Raw genomic sequence first — 20,407 nt, forward strand, 5'->3', positions numbered from 1 at the left:
TCGCTAACCCTTGGCCCAGGTGTGCCTCCCCCGGGGCCCAAGGGGGGCCCAGCAGGGAGGTGGCTGTTCTGGTCCCTACTTAGGAAGATGGAGGCAAAGAAATCATTAAACATGTTAGCTTTGCCGTCTGGTGTGACGACCAAATTTCCCAATGTGTCCTGCAAGGGCCCCACATTACCCGGGACCTTCTTCTAATGTTATGCAGTATTAAAGTTAGAATGTGTTGCACATGTTACTATTGTTTCTGACCTGCACAGCTCTGCCTTGCTGCTAGATGGCTGGTGGGCAGGGGCATATCTAGCAGCTGCCAAGTCTGCCCTGTGGCTCCCTGGATCTCCTATGGCTGCCCAGTTCTCCCCTGCTCTCCATCCATCCAAGACAGTAGATTTTGGGAGGATAAATTGTCCAACTGGAGAGAAGCGGGGCTGAGAGGTACTCCCTGGGACGCTGAAGGACCAAAAATTGCTCATATTAGTCCTATAGAGCAAACTGAGGTTAGTGCAGGACAAATTGTGTAACACCAACCTGATATGGAGGCTAAGGCCAGCACTAGGTTGGCCCCAGCAGCCTTACCTGGGGTCCTGAGGGCTCCCAGGGTTTCCAGCAGTGGCAATCCAGCCTGCAGCAGTGGCTCCAGCCGGCCAGGCTCTGGTTTTGAGTGACATGTGCTGCCCCTGCATGCACTGCTCCCCTTTTTTTTGTGCGGGTTTTTTTTTTACCCCTGAATACATGCAGTATGTGGCACAGGGGAGCATGTCCACATTCTCACCCTGGAACTTCAGATACTCCCAAACCCATTGGCAGGCTTCCTGCATGCAGGCCCAAGCCCGGAGGTCTTGGGATTCGGATGCCCTCAGAAACTACAGCCAAGTGTCCTCCATCCCAGACTGCTGCCACTGCCAGGCGGCTGGTTTTAAATTCTGGGTGAAGCGGGCATCAAACTGTGCCGGTACTTGCCTCCACCCCCCGTGCATCTCCTGCTCACCAGTGGCGCACTGTTGTCTTTGTAGGGGCTGAGAGACTGTGTGGGACTAAGGCCCTTGGTTTGTCATAGAGCCTGGGCTGATGCCTGGTGGCCTGGGGAAGGCTCCTCCGAAGGAGGCTGAAAGCTGATTTCAGTGCCAATACGGGAGGAGCTGTCCGTGTGCGGGAGCCCCAGACCGCGAGCGCCGGGCGCGGGGGTGTCCTGTGGCTGGGGCGGGGGCGGAGCAGGTGGCCGGGGCCGCCGGCCGCAGCCCGGCTCCAGCTGTCAGCTCCGCCTCAGCCCCGGGCCCGCGCCCCTCCTCCCGCTCCCTGCGTGCCGCGCCCGCCCGCCGCGCCGCCGGCTCGGGGAAGCTATGGCGGCCAGCGAGGAGGACGGAGGCGGCAGCGGCTCGCCGGAGGAGAGGGAGAACGGCAAGAAGCGGAGCCTGGGCGCCCTGGCCACGGCCTGGCTCGCCTTCTACAACATCGCCATGACGGCGGGGTGAGCGGGGCGCCCCGCGCGCGGCCTCCCCCGCACCAGGGGGCCTCGCCTGCCCGCCATGCCCTAATACGGTGCAGCGGCCGGGCGGCAAGGCGCGGCCGGCGGGAGGTTAAGTATAGCCCGGGCCGGGAATGCGGGGCAGGGGCGCTCCTCCGCCCGCTGCGCCACGGGCATGGGGGGCCCCGCGCCGCGCCGCGCCGCCCCGCACGTGCAAAGCTGCTGTGCGGTTTGTTTTTTTTTAAGGGAAAGAGAAGATGCCACTCGAGCAGACCTGATAGCAGGGGTCGGCAGCCTGCAGCCCACATACACGCGAGGCCGGGTGCCGAGCACGTCGCAGCCCGGGGTCTGAGCAGCTGCAGACGGGGTGCAGAACCGGCTCTGGGGCAGCGCGCGCGCACACCTCGGGCCGGCCATCCCCGGGCCTGCGGGCCCCTCGCGGCTCCCCGCCGTCTGCCTCCGGCCCGCCAGCCTCCGCGTGGGTCAAGGTTGGGGAGTTTTTGGCACTGGCCAAAAACACTGCCAACCCCTGCCCTATAGATAGGCTTGATGCAGAGAAATGTGGGGGACTTGCTTTTGGTATGCAAAAAGTCAGACCTGGGTGATGGTTATTTCTCTCCTTAATAAGGCTAGAACTAGATAAGGCTCTGAACCACTTCCCTAGCTGTTCAAGTCAGTGGGCGCAGCTTTGGATCCTCACTTGCACAGCAGCATCTGATTTACTGTGTTGACTTGCTATAATCTTTGCTGCCTGGCAATGTATGGGCCCTGCCACATGAAATGAAAGCTGGCTCGAAACTGGCTATCAAGTTGTTCCACCTTTTCAAGCACTAACTTTATAGTTGGTTTGTTCTTTTTGTGTAGCTGGATGGACATTTTTGTCACATGGTAATTACTTTCCATGGGCGACTGGTCTAAATTTGTTGCACAATTCACTGGTTCATTGCCTGATAATTACTTTGCATGTGGGGGTCAGCCTACATTTATGGTGCAGTTCAATGATGAATTGCATAATGTAGATAACGTGACAGGGCCTGTATGTTTGATAACTGAATTCCTCAGCCCTTGCTTTGTTGTGGATTTACTCCTAGGTGCTGGGCTCCAGCCGTAAATATTGAAGGGTCCTTAAACCATTTTAATTCTGTCACATGCTGAGTTCTCTCTGTCTCTCTTCAAAATAGAAAGTAGTTGAGGATAACTAAGGACCTTCTTCCACCTTGCGCTAAAAGCCACACAAACGTTCACCGGCTTAGTGTTGTTCTGCTTAGTGGAGCAGCCGTAGGTTAACGTGAAAAACCATCTCTGACTATCCTTCACCTGCACAACTGTGACTTGTCAATAGGTTTGGTGGGCAGGGGCAGGAGCTGGGGGCAAGACCAGCTCACTGCTTCTGCCAGGCAGAGAGCACAGTACCCCTTTAGCACCTGGCTGCTGCAGCGTCTCCCAGAGCTGCACACACCAGCTCTGCTCCTACTGGTCAGAGCAAGTCCCTTTGAGCAGTGGCAGGAGGGGCTGTTGTTGTCCCCCCCCAGCTGCTTATATTGGCTTGCTCTGCCTGGCAGGAACAGTGAGCCAGTTCAAGCAATGGCTAGCTGCTGCTGTTGCCTGGACTGGCTTGCCTCTGCCTGGCAGGAGCCGAGTTGGTTTGCATGGTGGCAGGAACACCGTAGCCATCAGGTGCTTTGGGGCTGCTATGCTCGTTCTGCCCAATGTGCCTGGGATGCCAGGTGCTGTGCCTACCCCACTGTGCCCCAGTATCCCTGCTTGTCCTGACTCAGAAGGGGCTGCTGAGATGCTGGAGGACTTCAATTTGGGCAGAATAGCTGTGAAGAGTGACCGCACACCGTAATGGAACAGGAGCAAAATTAGGTAGATTAAAGATAAATTTGCCCTGGAGTGGTGTAATTGTTAAACTGAATAATGTGTTCCTTAAACCACTTAGAAGGTGTTAATGTGCAGCCAATCCAGGCGTTAAGGGCTCCAGAAGCCGCCTAAAATTACTACGTAACAAGTCCCTAATACTTACAGAATTGGGCTCCTTTAATTCTCCTGTATAGAGGGAAAATGAAGAGAAAAGAAATTATTTTGCAGTCTTCTCTAACAGATACAGGATAAAAAGAAAGATAAAATGAAATACACATACAACATACACATAAGGCCGGTATGGCCAAATGTGTTCAGTTGACAGGGCGGTACCTTGTGATAATTAAATTATAGACACTCTGGTTTATCAATAATCATACTAACCCTTTTTTATACAGGGTTACATTTTATCTTTCCTGCTTGTAAAAAAGCATTGGAGGAACATTCAGAGTAAAAAATGACAATTACATACCCAATTCCTACTGATTAAGTCCCATCTGAAAATCTTTTCCATGGCCATTTATCACATAGAGTGTTTTCCTTTATATACTGATTAATTGTCTGATATTTAGTGAAAACAGACTGATTACTATATGCTGTACAAGAGACCACCTGCACTGAAGGTCAAATTATTGATCTATGGAAATGCTTTTTTATGTAATATGTTTAAGCAGAATAACTTGTTTAGTTCAGATCTAACATGATTTGCTTCTGTGAAGGTTTTGCTGTCACCAGCCATGCTGTCGTCCTCCTGCAAATCCTTTGCAACCTTTCTCTTATTACACAGCCTGCTATACAGTAAAAAACAATTTAGAGTCTGAGACAACCTAACCCTGAAGAAGTCGTGTATTGATGAAGTTCAAGTACTTCACTGATTTCAAATTGGCAGGAGTCCACTTCAAACTTTGCACTCTAAAAAAAATGCACTCTGATTTTACACTACCCATTTCAAAACCCAAATTATATCAGTAGATGTTTTAAAGTGGCAATTTGTATTTATTTCTCAGAAAGGAATTGACATTCACTTTTTTACTCCATCGTTTTGAAATCTTGGCACTTAGGCTACATAGGGCTCACAGATACAGAATAAATAGAAAGGCAGAGACTCCACATCCCCAATGCATAACAGAAGGACAGCTTGGGGTGGGCAGCAGGAGGCCACTGAATCCAGACTAATCACTCAAACTCTATGCAAAGTACCCTACTCCAGGTATATCAGAAACTCAGCCACTATCCTAAGGTGGAACCATCAAGAGACTACAGAGCTGCTACAGCCCCAGAAATTACATGATTGCCATGACTCCATGTAGGTTACCAGGATTAGAGAATTCGCACTGAGATGTGATTCAGAAGAGGAAATAGGAAATTAAAAATACTGAATTGTTTATATAGTTGGTTGTACATTTTTTTCTAATTGTTCTTTGTGTTTATTGGAAGGAGTGCTCATAATGGAATGCCAATTTTAAATGTTAAATCTATGAAGGCTAGGCAATTAAAAATCAGTAGTCTCAATCTGTCATTGGGATTCTACATTCAGTCATTTTGAAAAACTTGACCCGAGGATCTAACACACTGATTTTGCAAATAGCACTGTATGCACAATCCCATTGTAAAGGACCTACTTTCACAAAGTTTCTGGCAGGAGTGAGGTGCAACCTTCAAAATGTAGATCATAGTGTTTATCTTTCAGAACGTTTGAAGAAATTAGTACTTATTTTCAATCATTGTTTCCAGTTTCATGTAATGAGAGACCCCAAAATGATAGAAGTAAGAAAAAAAATTAGAAATTTAAAATTATTTTTGAAGAAGTGCGCATGTATCATTTTCTCTCTCTTTTACTAGGTGGTTGGTATTGGCTATTGCCATGGCACGGTTTTATATGCAGAAAGGAACACACAAAGGCTTATATAGAAGCATTCAAAAGACACTTAAATTTTTCCAGACATTTGCTTTACTTGAGGTAAATTTTTAAATGCTACTGCTTGCTTGACCTGATTTTACTGTAGGAAAAAATACCATTAACCTGCATTTAAAACTGAAAAGTTGGATCAGAATTTCCAGTTTTTTTAACCTTATTTTAAGGATTTTTTGGCAAAAGTGAATTGATACATATTTTCTACTTTATAGGTTAGTAAAGTATTTGCCTAGAATACTATTTCTTATGTTTGTTTAAAAAATGCACAAGACTTTCTTGTTTTTCATGTGATAATATTTTGTATTTCTAATAATTCTACTTGAACCCCCTCAAAACTAGTGAAAGGTGTAAGAACATAAGAAGTGCAATACTGGGTCAGCCCATAAAGTGCCAGGACCACCTGGTCAACCTCCTCTTGGCACTAGCCAAGCTAGTAGTCTGTCTCACCAGGAAGGAGGCTCTGGATAGGAGGATACCCAACGACTGCAGGGACACTTTTCTGTCCCTTGGCTGTTCACGTCTTTATACAGGGTTTCACTGGGCAGTGTCCACTGGCTCCTTGGACTCATTTGAGGGCCAGTGGGCACTCTCTGGTATATATTTTCTAATTATAAAGGCATTCTATTTGCAAGACAGAAAAATTGTAAGTGAATCTGTTTTATATATATGGCTAATGGAACAATCTTTTAAAATTAATAAAGAGATTTATTTATCCAAAACGGTTTGGCCCAAATTCCACTTCATCTTTAGATGATAAGTGGCATTTACATAGCTAACTTAGCTGCATAGGTGGCATTTTAAACTACTTATATAGAGTTTAGATCTTCTTCCAGCCTGAAAAGGCATTGGACTGTACAAGTCCTAAAGAGAAGAGGAGTAGGAGCCTCCCACCTTTCAATCTGCTGGTTAAGGCATTTGCCTTGGCATTGCTCAGACGTGGCATAGGTCACTCTCTAGCCCTTCTCTTCAATTTGGCCCATTGGGCAGCTATGAGTGGAAGATACATGAAGCTAGAAGCACAGCAACACAGAGGGAGTGTGGCTCAGTGAAATGACAATGGGCCTGGAAGAGTAGGGCCCTGGATTCTGGTGGCTGCTCTCGCCCTAGACAGTGTTTCGGCATTTTGCATTTAATGGTCACTGGATAAAACGGATAAATGGCAGTGGGCTAGTTCTTGCTCTGCTGTAGTGTGTAACAGTAGGAGCCATTGGATTTGGATCTCTCATAAATTCTGACCAGGATAAGATATTGTGTGTGAAACTGAGGAGTAATTCTGCTGAAATTGAAGAATAAACTGTAAGTATATGAAAAGGAGCCTTGTTATATGAAAGTGCATTTATTATATGAAAGTACAACAAATAAGTTACTCCTGATTTAGTTTTAACACAAATCAAAGGCTTGATTGTATGAGAAGCGAATACAAAAATTCAGGGAACTTAGCTCTTCTTAGGAATGAGCCCTAAGGTATTAACTTTAACCAAGCTTAGATTTATGTTAACAACAGTGATGCCTGTATTTGCAAATAGTAAACTAGTCTTGGATCAGGAATTTTTAACATGTACTTATTTTTATTTGCAGGTAGTCCACTGTGCAGTTGGTGAGTCTTTTGTTTTAATATCTCACATGACTGCTGGAAACAGTGAATTATGGGACAGAGATGACATATTTCTCTTTTTAAGGAATAGTTCGCACCTCTGTGCTTGTGACTGGGGTCCAAGTGAGTTCAAGAATCTTCATGGTGTGGTTTATTACACATAGCATAAAACAGGTATGTTTATCAGTGAACTGTTTTTTTTTCTCTTTACAGGAAAGGCCTCTTTATACATACAGTGCTTGTTTTAGTGGGAGGAATTATTTCACAAGTAATAAGGTCTGGTAAGTTCTTCTAGCAGGCAGCTGTCATGCATTTCTGAATTGTTAGGATGGAGCCTATGGTTTGTATATAATTTTCCTTATACACAGGGAACTGGGGCTTGAAAATAGTTGTGCCTCTCCAGAGGCATTTGAGTTGGATTGGATTGGTGCCAGATTTGGTCCGTCTGTCAAACACGATCAAAGACTAGAGCTCTTCTGTTCATCACCAAATGTACCATTCTGTCATCCATTCCACTTTGAAGAGGAAATTAAAATTAGCATATGTTGAATGGACTGAGTGGAAATGATTAGCATATGTTGAATGGACTGAATGTATCTACAGTTTATATAAATCCCTTCTCAAGACTATTGCATTAATACAATATTAAAATTATATATACATTGTACACAGTATGCTACTGAGACTTAAAAAAAATAGAAAAAATATGATTTCTCCACTGGGCCCTACAGGTTATATTTATTTGTTTGACTTTAGGTGATAGCATAGGTCCCATTGGTTTGTTAGCTACAGGAGAAATGAGTTGAGGATTTACAAACAGTATATTAGGACTTACAGTCTAGTTTCTCTGAGTTGTGTTTTTTTTGCAGGGCTTGAAATTCCTATGTTCTAAATGTAAGTATTGAGTAACGAATCCCCAGATGTGGGTCTGTGCTCCTATGTGTGTGACTCGAGTCAGAACTTTCCTAGCTCAAAGTCCTGAGCCATTAAACTGTCTCACCAGCAGGTGGCACATGCCTGTCTGCTGCAGAGGTGTACTAGCCAGTAACTGCCTCAGTTTCCTAAGTGTTTTACTTCTAGAACAAAAAAGAAAAACAAATGTCCTAATCCCCAACAGTTAGTAGTTCACTGTTTACACTGAGTATATCCAAGTAGGGCACATCTCTGTTTCTTGTCATTCATTCTGCTTTTATTTGAAATTTATTAAACTTTAAGAGTATCCATTCAGTTCTCTTTTTCTCTCATTTCCAGTAAGTCAAACTGTGTCCAAGGAAATCATATCTTAATGTTTGTCTGAGTGCATTTCTCACTGTTTTTTCTTAGCCTGCTTTAATGTTCAGGGTCATGTTGAGGTGACTAGAGACATATCAGTGATGATAGCCAGCTTCAGGCCTTAGTACTTGACTGGCAGATTTGTAAGGCAACCACATGGAATTCTCTACATACCCAATTCAAAGCATTTTCACTTGGATTTAGTTTTGTAACATGAATCCAGATATGGGCTATCAGAGCAGGCCTATCTATCTGCTTCAGGTTGAAAGCAATTTAATTCTTTTCTTCTCCTCCATTCTGTATATATTCAATGTCTTTGTACTTTGGTTTGTTGTTTTTTCGCTTTTGTGGCTGTTGTGAGATGTAACATAATCGTCTCATTTACAAAAAAAAAATCTTTTTTCAGTCTTGCACATTTAGGGCCTGATTTTCTGAGATGATGAACATTTGCATCTCTCCTTGACTTCAGACAGAGTTACAAGCAGAGCTGTCCCTTGCGGGGAAGAGGAGGGACAAATCGGGGCGACCACCCCAGGCCCCACATTTTGTGGGGCCCTGCGGACAATGACGTACAGGCCCTGAGGGTGCCACCCATCTGCCCAGCCTCTTGCCACCCCCTCTCACTCTGCGCTCCAGCCACTCGTCACCCCCACGTCCCCTGCACACGCTGATATGCCCTGGGCCCTGCACACCCATAGTCGGCTCTGGTTATGAGTGTTCAACATCTTTGAAAAGCTATAAACCTTTGTCACCTTCTTGCAATTTGTTGTAAACAATGTTTCCCTTTTCTATGTTTTTAACAACATTTGTGTTACTTTATTTTATTTCACAGACATCCCTGGAGCTTTTCAGCCTTCAGGCATGGAAGTCTATTACAAAATTCCTTCCCCTTTAAAGAAAGGAAAATTACTTGCGTGTAATTCTTCTTCTCAGAAGGTAGTATTTATAATAGATCCCCCTCCACCTTCTTTAAAGAGTTGGGGACTTTTTTGTTTGTTTTAATTAAAATGAAAAGGCTCTAATGTTCTAGAGCAGCAGGTAGATACACTACCTACTGATGAGGCAGTTTAATGACTCAGAATTTTAATCTATAACACTGCAAATCAGTAGATACAGCTACAGCTCCTGTTCTTCCCACTACTTCTCAGCCTTTGATCCAACTTCTAGTTGCCTTATCATTTTGTCGCTACCGGAAAGCAACAAGGAGATCACCCTGATCTCCTCCTTCAAGGTTTCACTTTGTTACCTAGGAATTCCATGAAACAAAATGGAATTGTCTAGTATATGAGAAAGATTTGCATGAAAGAAGGAAGAGAAAGCCGCAACAGACTATGGCCTAGGCAAAAATAAGAGGCCAGGCAAGAAGCCAGTGGGTATTGAGATGTAAAGCCAGACTAGTCCAATTTTAAAAATGGAAAGAAAACATTGTATATCATTTTTTGAGAATAAATGCAAACAAATAGACCAATAATAATAATAATAATAAAAAGGAGAGGGAGAAAAAATTGAAGGGGCAGATGTAGGATAAGGAAAAGAAAGCATGCACTAGATAAATGGAAATATTTTGATATATTTAAAATTGTTGAAGTCACCCTTTACATATTATCTAGTTTCCAGGATGTTGGTGAATATAATTTAAAATTTAATTTGGTGATGATTTTAAAATAATTTTACACTAGTTTTCTTCTCTTTAAAATGTAAATTATATTCCAGATGTCTTAAGCAAAAGTCTATTACAAATTGCATAGAAAAGAAATCTAAAGGTGAAGAAAATGTTGGTTCTTTATACTTCTGCAGATCCAGAATGAGGAGAGCGTTATTCTTTTTCTGGTCGTTTGGACTGTGACAGAGATTACTCGATATTCCTTCTACACATTCAGCCTGCTCAACCATTTGCCATACTTCATTAAATGGGCCAGGTGGAGATGTCTTGCAGTTTAGTTCCTCATAGTTCTGTGCATGTTAATTTCATGCATGCTGAGCTAACACACAGGAGAACAGATTTGTGAGCTTTGGCTATGTCCGTAGAATGTTGTTGGTTGCTTTACATATTTAGGAATATTGTGATTTGGTTTAAAATGTAAAAGAGTTTTTTCTTCAGATGGTTGAATGTGATTTGTGCTTTGATTTTTATGTTTTATGGTTCAGTAACTATTTCCATTTACTCTGACCTCTTTTCCTGTGCGTTTGGGATCATTTTTTATTTTAATTAAGTTTAAGTTGCATTTTGAATACAACAGTAAATGATCTTTAAAAATCATAGAAAACAAATGTGTCATTTAAGTCTATTTAGTAATGAAGAAAATCCTATTGTTGCCTTTAGTAGCCCAAGTCATGGAGGTTCATCCATGTGTACTGTGAGTGTTGGCTACAATCCGAGTACTTGCTGTACATAAAATTAAGCATGTGCATGAGACTTTGCAGGACTGGGACCTATTGAATTACAGGATGTTATGGGCTCTCAGCACTATGTTATTACCCTTACTCTTTAATCAAATTACAATTTTATTGGAGATTTGCAGAAGCCTTAATTGACAATTTGATTAATTTAGTCAAAATTAGAATGCGTTCTTTACAGAACAGGCATAGCGTGAGATGATAAAACTTGAGATGCATTGCTATATCCAAAGTAGATTACTTAAGTTGGGCATTCATCATGAAACGTAATTAGATTAATTGCATAGTTATTGTTTGAAAGATACAGTCAAAACAGACTCATATTGTGAAGGCAGATTATTTTGCATTCATTTGTTCAAAAGGGTGTTTTGTTTATTTTGCTCTATTTTTGTTTTGTAGACAACACAGTTCTGATGCTTCTAATGCACTTCTTTGATGTGGCTGATATTTATGTCCATTATAATACATTATCTTTCTGCTCATACCGTATGTGGTAGGTTTTGGCATGTTTAAACACTAAATGGTGAACTTAAAAAATAATCAGTTAAAGATCTTCTATCATTAACTGAATATTTATTAAAGCTAAAATATAGAAACATATGAAAAACATCAAGCTATCAGAAACTCTTAGTAGTACCAACCTAAGACATCTTAAATGGGAGGAAAAAAACCTACAGGTTATAAGGCAGTAGGAAAATGAGTCATTCTGACCACAGCACTCTATCTATGAGTGAAATATACTGCACTATAACATATTTGAAAATTTGCTCTTTTGCACTTATTTCTCCAAGACCTGACATTGGGATTTGTGAGCACAAATTCTCTGCCTTATGTGGAGCTGAACCTTAGTTTGCCATTGGTGAACTTGTTCCTTTTTTTCCTTTTCAATCCATATACATATCTACTAACATACACACACACACCATAATAAAGTGTCAATGCTTTGGGATCACTAACTTTCTTTTTTATTACAAACACTTTGTCCATATTAGATCTACCTAAGCTTTAGTTCAAAACTCCTTATGGTGAGTTTGTTTCTATTTTACATACAGACAAGCTCTGTGTTGGTTTCTAACTTAATCTGTTCCAGCTGACCTATGAGCTCCTCAAGTCCAGAGGTTCCTAAGAGGGTTTCAGGTTCAGTTGCTGCCATTTTATAACTCCTCTGTTTTGGTCATGGAATGCACATTCTCCATTTCTTCAGACCTTGTGAAGCATGTTGCATTGCTTTATGCAGGGTAAACTTAAGAAAACAGTACTTTATGAATGATTGCACCTTATCTTGCATGGTAACTCTTCAAAATACTGCGGATTCAGTTTTTCTTTTCTAATATGTATGTGCTAAATGTTATTTAATGTAGGTACTAACTTTAACAGGATGCCTTTATTTTATTATTTATTTATGAATTGATTTGCTTGTTCCCAAATGGAATGTTTGCACTCAGATATTTTTTCATTTATGTTAATGGTAGATACAGTACTTGTTTACATTCCCCATATGGCAAAGGAAGGAACAAGCTGCTGAGGTTTTTAAAGATTTCCTTAACTTCAGTGTATCTGTAACAGGAATAGGACATGCATGGGTTGTGGCAAAGATATGTATTCATACTTACTGTTAATCCAAGCCTGCTCTCAGACTAGATAACAGCAAAAAGAGCAGGCTGCAAAAATCAATCAAAAGATTATTAGACCTTACAAATCTGTTCTACAATTTTGAATGTTCAACCTTAACATTAGAATAACTTCAGGACATTTGACAGTTTTCTAGACTAAAGGTGAGGGTTATATTGTTGTAGTGCTGCTCGGATCAAGTAAACTTGTGCTGATTTGTACCAGCTGAATATCTGCCTGGCACATGTTTTTTTGGTGCAGGAAACTACTCTTGTTCAGTGCTGTGCCACTAATATTTGCAAGAAGAAATTTTAATCTTCCAGTACTTCTTGCAAGAATTCTTTTTTTTTTTCCTGTAGATACAATTTTTTTATCATCTTGTATCCTGTTGGAGTTGCTGGTGAACTGCTAACTATTTATGCTGCACTACCATTTGTGAAGAAAACAGGCATGTTTTCACTGAGACTTCCCAACAAGTATAATGTCTCTTTTGACTACTACTACTTCCTTATTATTATCATGCTCTCCTATATACCATGTAAGTATTATGCAATAATATTGTTAACTCAGTAGTGAATTTTAGGCAGAGACCAGATGAAATTTTCTGTACTAGTGTCTGCCTCAGGCTGAACAGATTTGGAAACTTTTAATGAAAATTGTATAATTTTTTCCCAACAAAGTTAAGGAAAAACGTATTTTTGCCCACATAATAAAAACAATCCGATCACCTGAGGGTACACAGACCAGTCCTAGGGGGTACGTGCAGGCAGGTGAGGACGGAGCGCTGCCGCCTCCCAGGAGCAGGACTGGGACGAGGTGAGGGCAGCAGCGCCCTTCTGCAGTGTGGGAAGCTTGCATGCAGTGTCCGCCACCTCCACACACCAGCCCAGTGAACTTCCCTGCCCTGCCCCAGCCCTGCTTCTGGGAGGTGGTGATTCTCCGTTCCTGCCTGCCCATGCACCATCTCCACCTCCCTGCTTTGTGTCTGGTTGTGTGCTACCCCCTCCCCGCTGGCTCAGTGTCTGGCTGCCAGGAAAACTAAAAAAGGTTGAAAACCCCTGTTTTAGAGTGAAGACTTGAAAGTTGACCTTAGTTTGTAGCAGGCAAATTGGTTAAAATCAAAATTAAAAGCAGAATAACTAAATACTTAGAGGATCATGATGTAACAGAATTGTACTAAGGAATTTGGCAAAGGCAAATTTGCTCATTAATCCTGGGCTCCTTTGAATGTGTTGGGAAAATTTGTTGTTAAAGGAGAATTGACACAGTTTATGTAAGTTTCCAGAAGGCCTTTACCTCTCACCCTGTGAGTTCTTAACTTCTGTAGTAGCCTCTTGTGTAGGAATTTGGCAAATTCTCACAGGAAAAGTAGCTAAAAAGACTGAGATTATTTATTTTAGAAATGGAATGAACAAAGGACAAGATAAACAGATATAAAAATGACTGTTATAGAAAAGATAAATAGAGAGCTTCTACTCTCCCTGTTTCACAATATAAGAACAAGGGGGCATTCAAAGAATTAAATGATAGCAAGCTCAAAATTGATAAAGAAAAATATTCCTTTCCACAACATGCAATTAAACTGTGGGGCTGACTTCCATAGGAAGTTAATGAGGCCAAGAAATTAACAAGATTCAAAAATAAATTGCATAAATTAGATATTTGTAGAGAATAGAGGTATTGTAATAGATTATAACAACAAATGTGGAAAGGATTAAGCCTCATCCTTTAGAGTTCAAGACAGTCTTTAACTATTAAAGGTGAGGATCAGACTGTAGGCAGGGCACAGATTATCTCACATCTGACCACTGAAGGGCTCTTGAACCTTCTTCTGAATGTAATTCATACGAGCCACTATCAGAGAGAACTTGGGTCTGATCCAGGATGCTGATTGCTATGTTCCTACATGCTGCAGTTTTTCTTAGTGACTAGTCTGCAGAGGATAAGAGGCTATTACTGCTATCAATTGCACCATTAGCTCAAGTGACAGAAGTCTGGGCCTTGCCTCATGCTGACTCCTCATGTAGGGGTTAGTGTGATTCCAGGATGGGATTTCAGGCACAGGGGGGTCTGTTTACTTAAAAATGAAGAAACTGCAAAAATGAGTTGCATTAAAAAACATTATAGTCAGAAAATTGGTCCCTTTGATATATAATTTGTATAATGCAGTGGGTTGTTTTTTTCAAAAAACCCTTGATAATAGGCTTATTAATCACTGATGTTTTTTAAAAATTTCCCCCATAGTCTTTAACTGCATGTTATTTTTCCCTCATGCCTTTGGGTGGACTGTCCTTAATGAATCAGGGTTGTGTAGTAAAGGAATCCGGCGTCTTTCAGGGCAAGTCTACAAGGATTTTTCCTGATCCCAGCTCTGCTGCAGATAAAATAAGCCCCACCCAGTTGTTCCAAGCCTCTTATGTCTGCAGCAGACCCAGGGTCATGAAAAAGGCCATATAAACGTGTCCTGAAACTTGCTTTAGTCTATTGCAAAAGTTGGAAAGTGGGTAGTAACTGAGACGGGGCACTTCAAGAAAAGGAAAGATTATCTTGAGCTTAAAGTACTTGGATGGTATCCTAGAGAATGGGATTTGTTTCCTGCCTTTGCCATAGAGTTCATATATGATGCCGGGCAGGTCACTAAACCTGGCTTTTTTGTAGATGTCATCTCATTTTCTTGGTGCTACCTGAGAAACCAACAGCTTGATATACAGAAATAAGGAACATTCATAACTGCAGCTAAAGTGAAGAGTTGTCCATTGAACATAAAAAACCAGCCATGAAGGGTAGATCTATCTGGTCACACAGCTACTCTAAGGAGCACTATAATGAGACATAGCATGCCTACTCCACACATGCTACACCTTAGAATTGATGTAGTGTGTGGCTGTGTGCATATGTCAGTAAGATCTCCGTTTCAGGATTCCTTATTGGTGTGCAGAAAGTATTACGGGCAGCTACATTACATCCATTAAGGGTGTAGCACGCAGAGCTGGCAAACCAGGTGGTACCAGCACAGCCCTTTGATAGTAAAAGAAAAGACGCTCTGAAAAATTCATAGGCACTTACGTCACAGTTGGCCTTAATCTTTCTATGCTGAATTTCTTGGTTCCCTTTGGTAAAACAGGAATAGTAATATAAAATCAGTTTGCCTGACATGGATGTTGTGACGATTATTCATTAATGTTTGTGAAGTTCTCAGACTGCAGTGATAAATGCCGCAGAGAACCTCAAAGGGCTGTAAAAATGAGAGAGTACCGCAATCATTCCTGTGGGGCCAAAAGGGAATAATTTTGCATTTTGGTCTCAGCGCTGACCTATATAGGCCTTCCTTGGCCCAAATCCTGAAACACATGGAGCTCTCCACAGGGCCATACACGCTGCTGAAAAAATAATTCATTTCCACAAAGGATAGGGAGGTCCACATAGAGACACACATGCATCCTAACATATCTGTAGTTGGTGATAATTTGCCATAAGCAACCTGCTATTATGTGCTATACCTGGCTGTAGGGTTGTGTCCCATAAACTTCTCAGTGTAATTTTCTACAGTTAGAAATATATTTCTTTGTCATGTGATTTGTTATTTCCTCCCCATCTTCCTAATTTGTATTCTTTTCTTTTTTGATTTAGTGTTTCCACAACTGTACTTGCATATGTTGCGACAGAGAAGAAAGGTGCTTCATGGAGAAGTGATTATAGAAAAGGACGATTAAACCAACCTTTTTAACTACGGTGCTTTTTAAAGAATATCAAGGATTAAAAACAAAAAACTTCATGTGATCTTTTTGAGTCCACACTTTAAATCATGGAACAAGAATAAATAGCTGTGCACGAAATACCATGGATTGTATTATTTTGTAAAAATTAATATATCTTCAGACTGTGTGTTTCGTCCTTGGTTTCACCTTTTGTATCGTTTCGTCTCTTCATGTCTTCAGACAAACTATTTTCTTCCTTATTTTTTATATAAGGACATTAATAAATAGTCAGCATATTGAATATTTGCTAAATTGCTTTCTATTAAGAAACTTTTTGTAGTCAGTTGGAATAAAAAAGGTTTGAGCTATATTGTTGAGAATTTTAGGAAACAGATCATTCATAAATCAGGTTTTGTTTTTTTCATAGGATAGATGGCTTGCATAGGATAGGTGAAATTGTATCCTTTATTATTTTAAAAATGAAAATGACCTCATTTTTGCCAATATTCACAAATGCTAATTTAGTGTATTGTAAGTCTTATGAGAAAACACTGCTAAAAGTAGTCAGTTTAAACCTAAACTGAGATATAATTACTAAGCATCTAATTCTGCCACCCTTTCTCACATTAGTACTTTTTTTTAACTATCCTGTAATAATTGCCAAACTGCTGTAGACCATCAGTATGCATATTACAATCAGACCTTTCAGTAGGCCTGATCCTAAATTTGGATTCTGCATGTGTGCAGTTGCCTTTGTTACCAAATTCAGTTGTGGAGCCAGGGCTGCAGTCTTTTAATATTAAGTTTTTATCTTTGAAGAATCATAGGATAATTTTAAAGCAGTCAACCATTTGGTGCGCATGCAAATATAGGGCTGCGTACTTTTATTATGCAGTTGTCAAAGATAATTAAAAATAGTAGATGGTATTTATTGGGCAAAAAGGAAAATGATATGGAGGAGTAATATAGATGTACCTACATTTTGCCCATTAAAGGGCCTGTATTGGGGATTTTATTTGTATTTTGGTTTGTTCTGTTCTGTGAACTGAAACTGCTTATAAGTCTGTTCTGTATTCTAGGTTTAGAATAAAAAAAGGGAAGTAAATGTGGACCTACATACAAAAACTGGTGATGACAAAATCCTTTATTTATTTTGATTAATCAAATGGGATAAAAATAGAAGTTATCATTTTTTAAAAAATACTTGATGTGTAAATTACATTTTGAATCATCCCATTATGCAATTATAATTGCTCCTTCAATAAATTGTTACCTCTTCATAATATAATCAGTGAACAGTTTTGGATCTGGTCCTGTTTAACATCTTTAATAAGCTAAAAAAAGGTTTGAACAGCACATTAATGATGATCATGGATCGTATGAAAGGGGGTGAACACCATCATGGACATAAAGATAATACAAAAAAGTCTATATATGTTCAAAATGTGGTCAGAAGTTTAAAACAAGATTCAACGTGGAAGGTGTGTAGAGGGACTTGGGGAAAGCAAGTTGTTATAAATAAAGAAATTTAGATATTCAATAAGATGGAGAAATCTGGAAAGCAAAAATATTGGAAGAAGATTAAGCCGACAGCAAATTAGATGCTTATTCACAACTGATATGGCACCCAAAAAAAGACAGGTTCAAGGTTAGGTGTATTTGCAGAAGTGTCACATCTAACAACAGGGAACTGGGTGACTGCTAAAATGCCACCTAGAATATTCTTCTAAGTTCTGCATGCCTCACAAGCAAAGTGCAGAGGATTTTTGGGTGGAGCAGATACCAGCAACACAAATATATTTAATACTCAGGCATAAGAAATAAGAAGGATTGACTTAACAGCTTTAAATATGCATAGCTTGGTTCTGTGAGAACTATTTGAGGAGGAGGAATTACTGTAATGAGAGAAGCAGATGTAACGGAGCCATATGGAATAAGAAAAAGAACATACAGAGTGAGAATCGGGTCAGGTTTTGACCATCAACTCAATCAGGCTATAAAGTAACACTACAAGGCAAGTCATGGCAGCTCCGTTCCACAGGACATTTAAAGCTAGATTTGATTGGATACTAGAAGATGTTTAGGTTGCCTAGTTCAACCTGCAACCTCAAAGGTGGTCTCCATTTTTAACTTCTATGATGCTTTGATAACATACTTGTACTTTTAAAAAGACTGGAAACATCTTCCTTGTACATCTAACGTGTGAATGAAGACATTTATTACATCCCCAGCACAAGTTTCCAATGTTATGCCTTAGGCTTGTCATATTTATCTATTACATGTGAACTACCTTCCTTTTAAATGACTGGCGTACAGTGGATGCGACATGAAATCCTAGTATATTTTTTAGGCAACATATTAATTCAAGATGCTCTAAGTTAAGTTATTAAAATACTTGTTTAATTCTTATGAAACTGAAATTGTTTAATGTATTAAATATACATCATACTTACAGTCTTGATTCACAAAATATTTACACATGCAATACCTGTTCGGGCTAAAGGTTTTATCTGTTAAGTGGTTTTTTTCATATTTTAAGCAATGGATGCAGTTGTTCATATAAACATCTCAGTTTGCATATTGTTCCATATGGAGCATCTGGGCAGCTTTTAACTACGTATTTTTTAATTAGTAAGTAAAAATATTTTATGGAATATGAAAGAATAAGATCAGGTTTTGTTTAATGATAGTTTAGTCTCTTCTCATTGTGGTGTCAGCTCACTGAAGCCTATGACTATCAATTTGTTTGAAATGTATTAAATATTCCAAAGGCCTGCTCCTGCAACACTTGTCCCAAGGAGACTATTCCTATGAGTACAAGTTGAAGGGCTGACCTCAACCATTGTATTATTTATGTTGTATTTGTATTGTGTTCAGTTTGAGGATATCATGCAAGGTACGTATAACTGCTGTAAGCATTTTGATACTCTTTTGTAATGCAACACAAATTAATACAATGCCATGTATTGCAATCATGATTTCTAGTTTGCATAAAAACAACGATGTGCTTAGTCCTGAATAATCATAATACACAAACAAGAAAAGCCATAAAGTGATTTACAATAGCAGTAAAATCTTACTGAACTGCATTTCAATAAACTGTGAATTCATGCTGAAAATGACTACTTGGATCTGAATTTACTGATTCACAGAGTAGGGAGACTTTGGTGAAGACTAGTATGGGTGATGGCATCCTATAAAAATATTTTGTATGTTTTCTTGTATTTGATAATAATCTTCAAATATCTGAAGAACTTTACAAAGAGGTTGGAGATGGGCTTTTCTCTGGCTGTAGGGGACAGGACTAGGAGTGGTTGTTACTTTAAATTGCCAATTGCTCAAGTCAAGAGTGAGACCTTATAAAGGGGGATAAGGCAAAATGCCACGTTTATTGATTACATGAAGCAGATACATAAGCTTGGACACACCAGTCATACAAACAGACATACTCAAGCACACATACAAATAGACATAGACAGACATACAGACAAAACCACTCCAGTAAGATGTTATAGTTACCAGCAGAAGTTACTCAATCTTAGCACTGGATGGCTAGTCCAGGCTCATTGAGGGTGATGGGAGTGGGGGTGAACAGATGTGCCTGTGCTACAGGAGGTTGCAGAGAATGGATTCCCCATCATGGCTTGTCTGAATCTTACTTCTATAGGGATCTCAAGTCTTTGTTCAGCATTGGGGTTTTTCCATGCTCAGTTTTTAATTAGAGGTTGTTTTTTATCCATCTGGTTATCTCAACTTGAGGTTATTCCAGTAAAGTTGGTATCTCAGAGTTGGTATTTCAGTCTTGAAGCATTGTATAGCTGGTATCTCTGCCTTTGAAGCATTGTGTAATTCAAATGGCAGCATATGGAAAATTCCTTCTTCTCACTATCTTCTTTGCACCTGATCACAGACAAGTTCTTCAGCCAACCATTAATTAGCTTAATTAGTTTCTTGTCTGGTAGCTCATACATTGGTGCCTTGTTGCTTATGCATTCATTTAAATCTTCTGTTTTCATGCAAATAGTTACTATTCTTTCACCATTCACCCTCTCACACACACACTCATGTACACAGGGCACACAGTTCATTTACTCATGTCAAGCAGGGAACAAGCATAAAATGAAGTTTTAGTTCTTCATAAAAGACAAAAATAAAGCTAATACAATCATAGGTTTATCAACTCAATACTATTATCATTTAAGCATAATAACTAATATGCAAAAATTCATACTACGTGGTGGCCTCAGGCTTCAGTGTGAGAAGTATAGTTTGGAGATTGGGAAGAATTGTTTGATTATAAGTGCAGTCAAGCACTGGAACAGGGTACGTAAGGAAGTTGTAGCATCTCCATTCTTGGTAATTTTCAAGAGGAGGTTAGACCGATACTTGGCTCAGGTGGTTTAATCAGGGATGATCCTACCTTGAGCAGAGGGCTGGACTTGATGAACTCATGAGGACCCTTGTAGCCCTACTTTCCTATGATTCTGTTGTTTTTTTACTCTTGAAATCTTTAGTTGAAATTGGAAAAAAAAAATCAGTCTGCTCTTTCTTAATATCTTCTGTTGTCAAGTAAGAATTTTGAAATCCTGACTCAA

General features: G+C 40.2%; 1 protein-coding gene across 3 annotated transcripts; it reads left to right on the forward strand.

The window, feature by feature from the left end:
- The first annotated feature begins 1,260 nt into the window (after positions 1–1,260).
- On the forward strand, positions 1,261–18,934 carry HACD1 (3-hydroxyacyl-CoA dehydratase 1). Of its 3 annotated transcripts, XR_002100541.1 has the most exons (8): positions 1,261–1,465; positions 5,168–5,285; positions 6,819–6,837; positions 6,920–7,008; positions 9,904–10,025; positions 12,474–12,652; positions 14,773–14,897; positions 15,745–15,830. XR_002100541.1 is itself a non-coding variant. In XM_019532495.1 (7 exons), the coding sequence occupies exons 1-7, from the start codon at positions 1,338–1,340 to the stop codon at positions 15,825–15,827; spliced, it is 732 nt and encodes a 243-aa protein (XP_019388040.1). In that variant the 5' UTR covers positions 1,270–1,337; the 3' UTR covers positions 15,828–18,934. The 3 variants fall into 3 exon arrangements, 2 of the variants coding, with proteins under 2 accessions (XP_019388040.1, XP_019388038.1); XM_019532495.1 differs by lacking the exon at positions 14,773–14,897 and having other exon boundaries at positions 1,270–1,465; positions 6,926–7,008; positions 15,745–18,934; XM_019532493.1 differs by lacking the exon at positions 14,773–14,897 and having other exon boundaries at positions 1,271–1,465; positions 15,745–18,934.
- Positions 18,935–20,407: the final 1,473 nt, after the last annotated feature.

Source organism: Crocodylus porosus, unplaced genomic scaffold, assembly GCF_001723895.1.
Source record: "Crocodylus porosus isolate Cpor-Errol unplaced genomic scaffold, CroPor_comp1, whole genome shotgun sequence".
In the NCBI taxonomy this organism is placed as follows: domain Eukaryota; kingdom Metazoa; phylum Chordata; order Crocodylia; family Crocodylidae; genus Crocodylus; species Crocodylus porosus.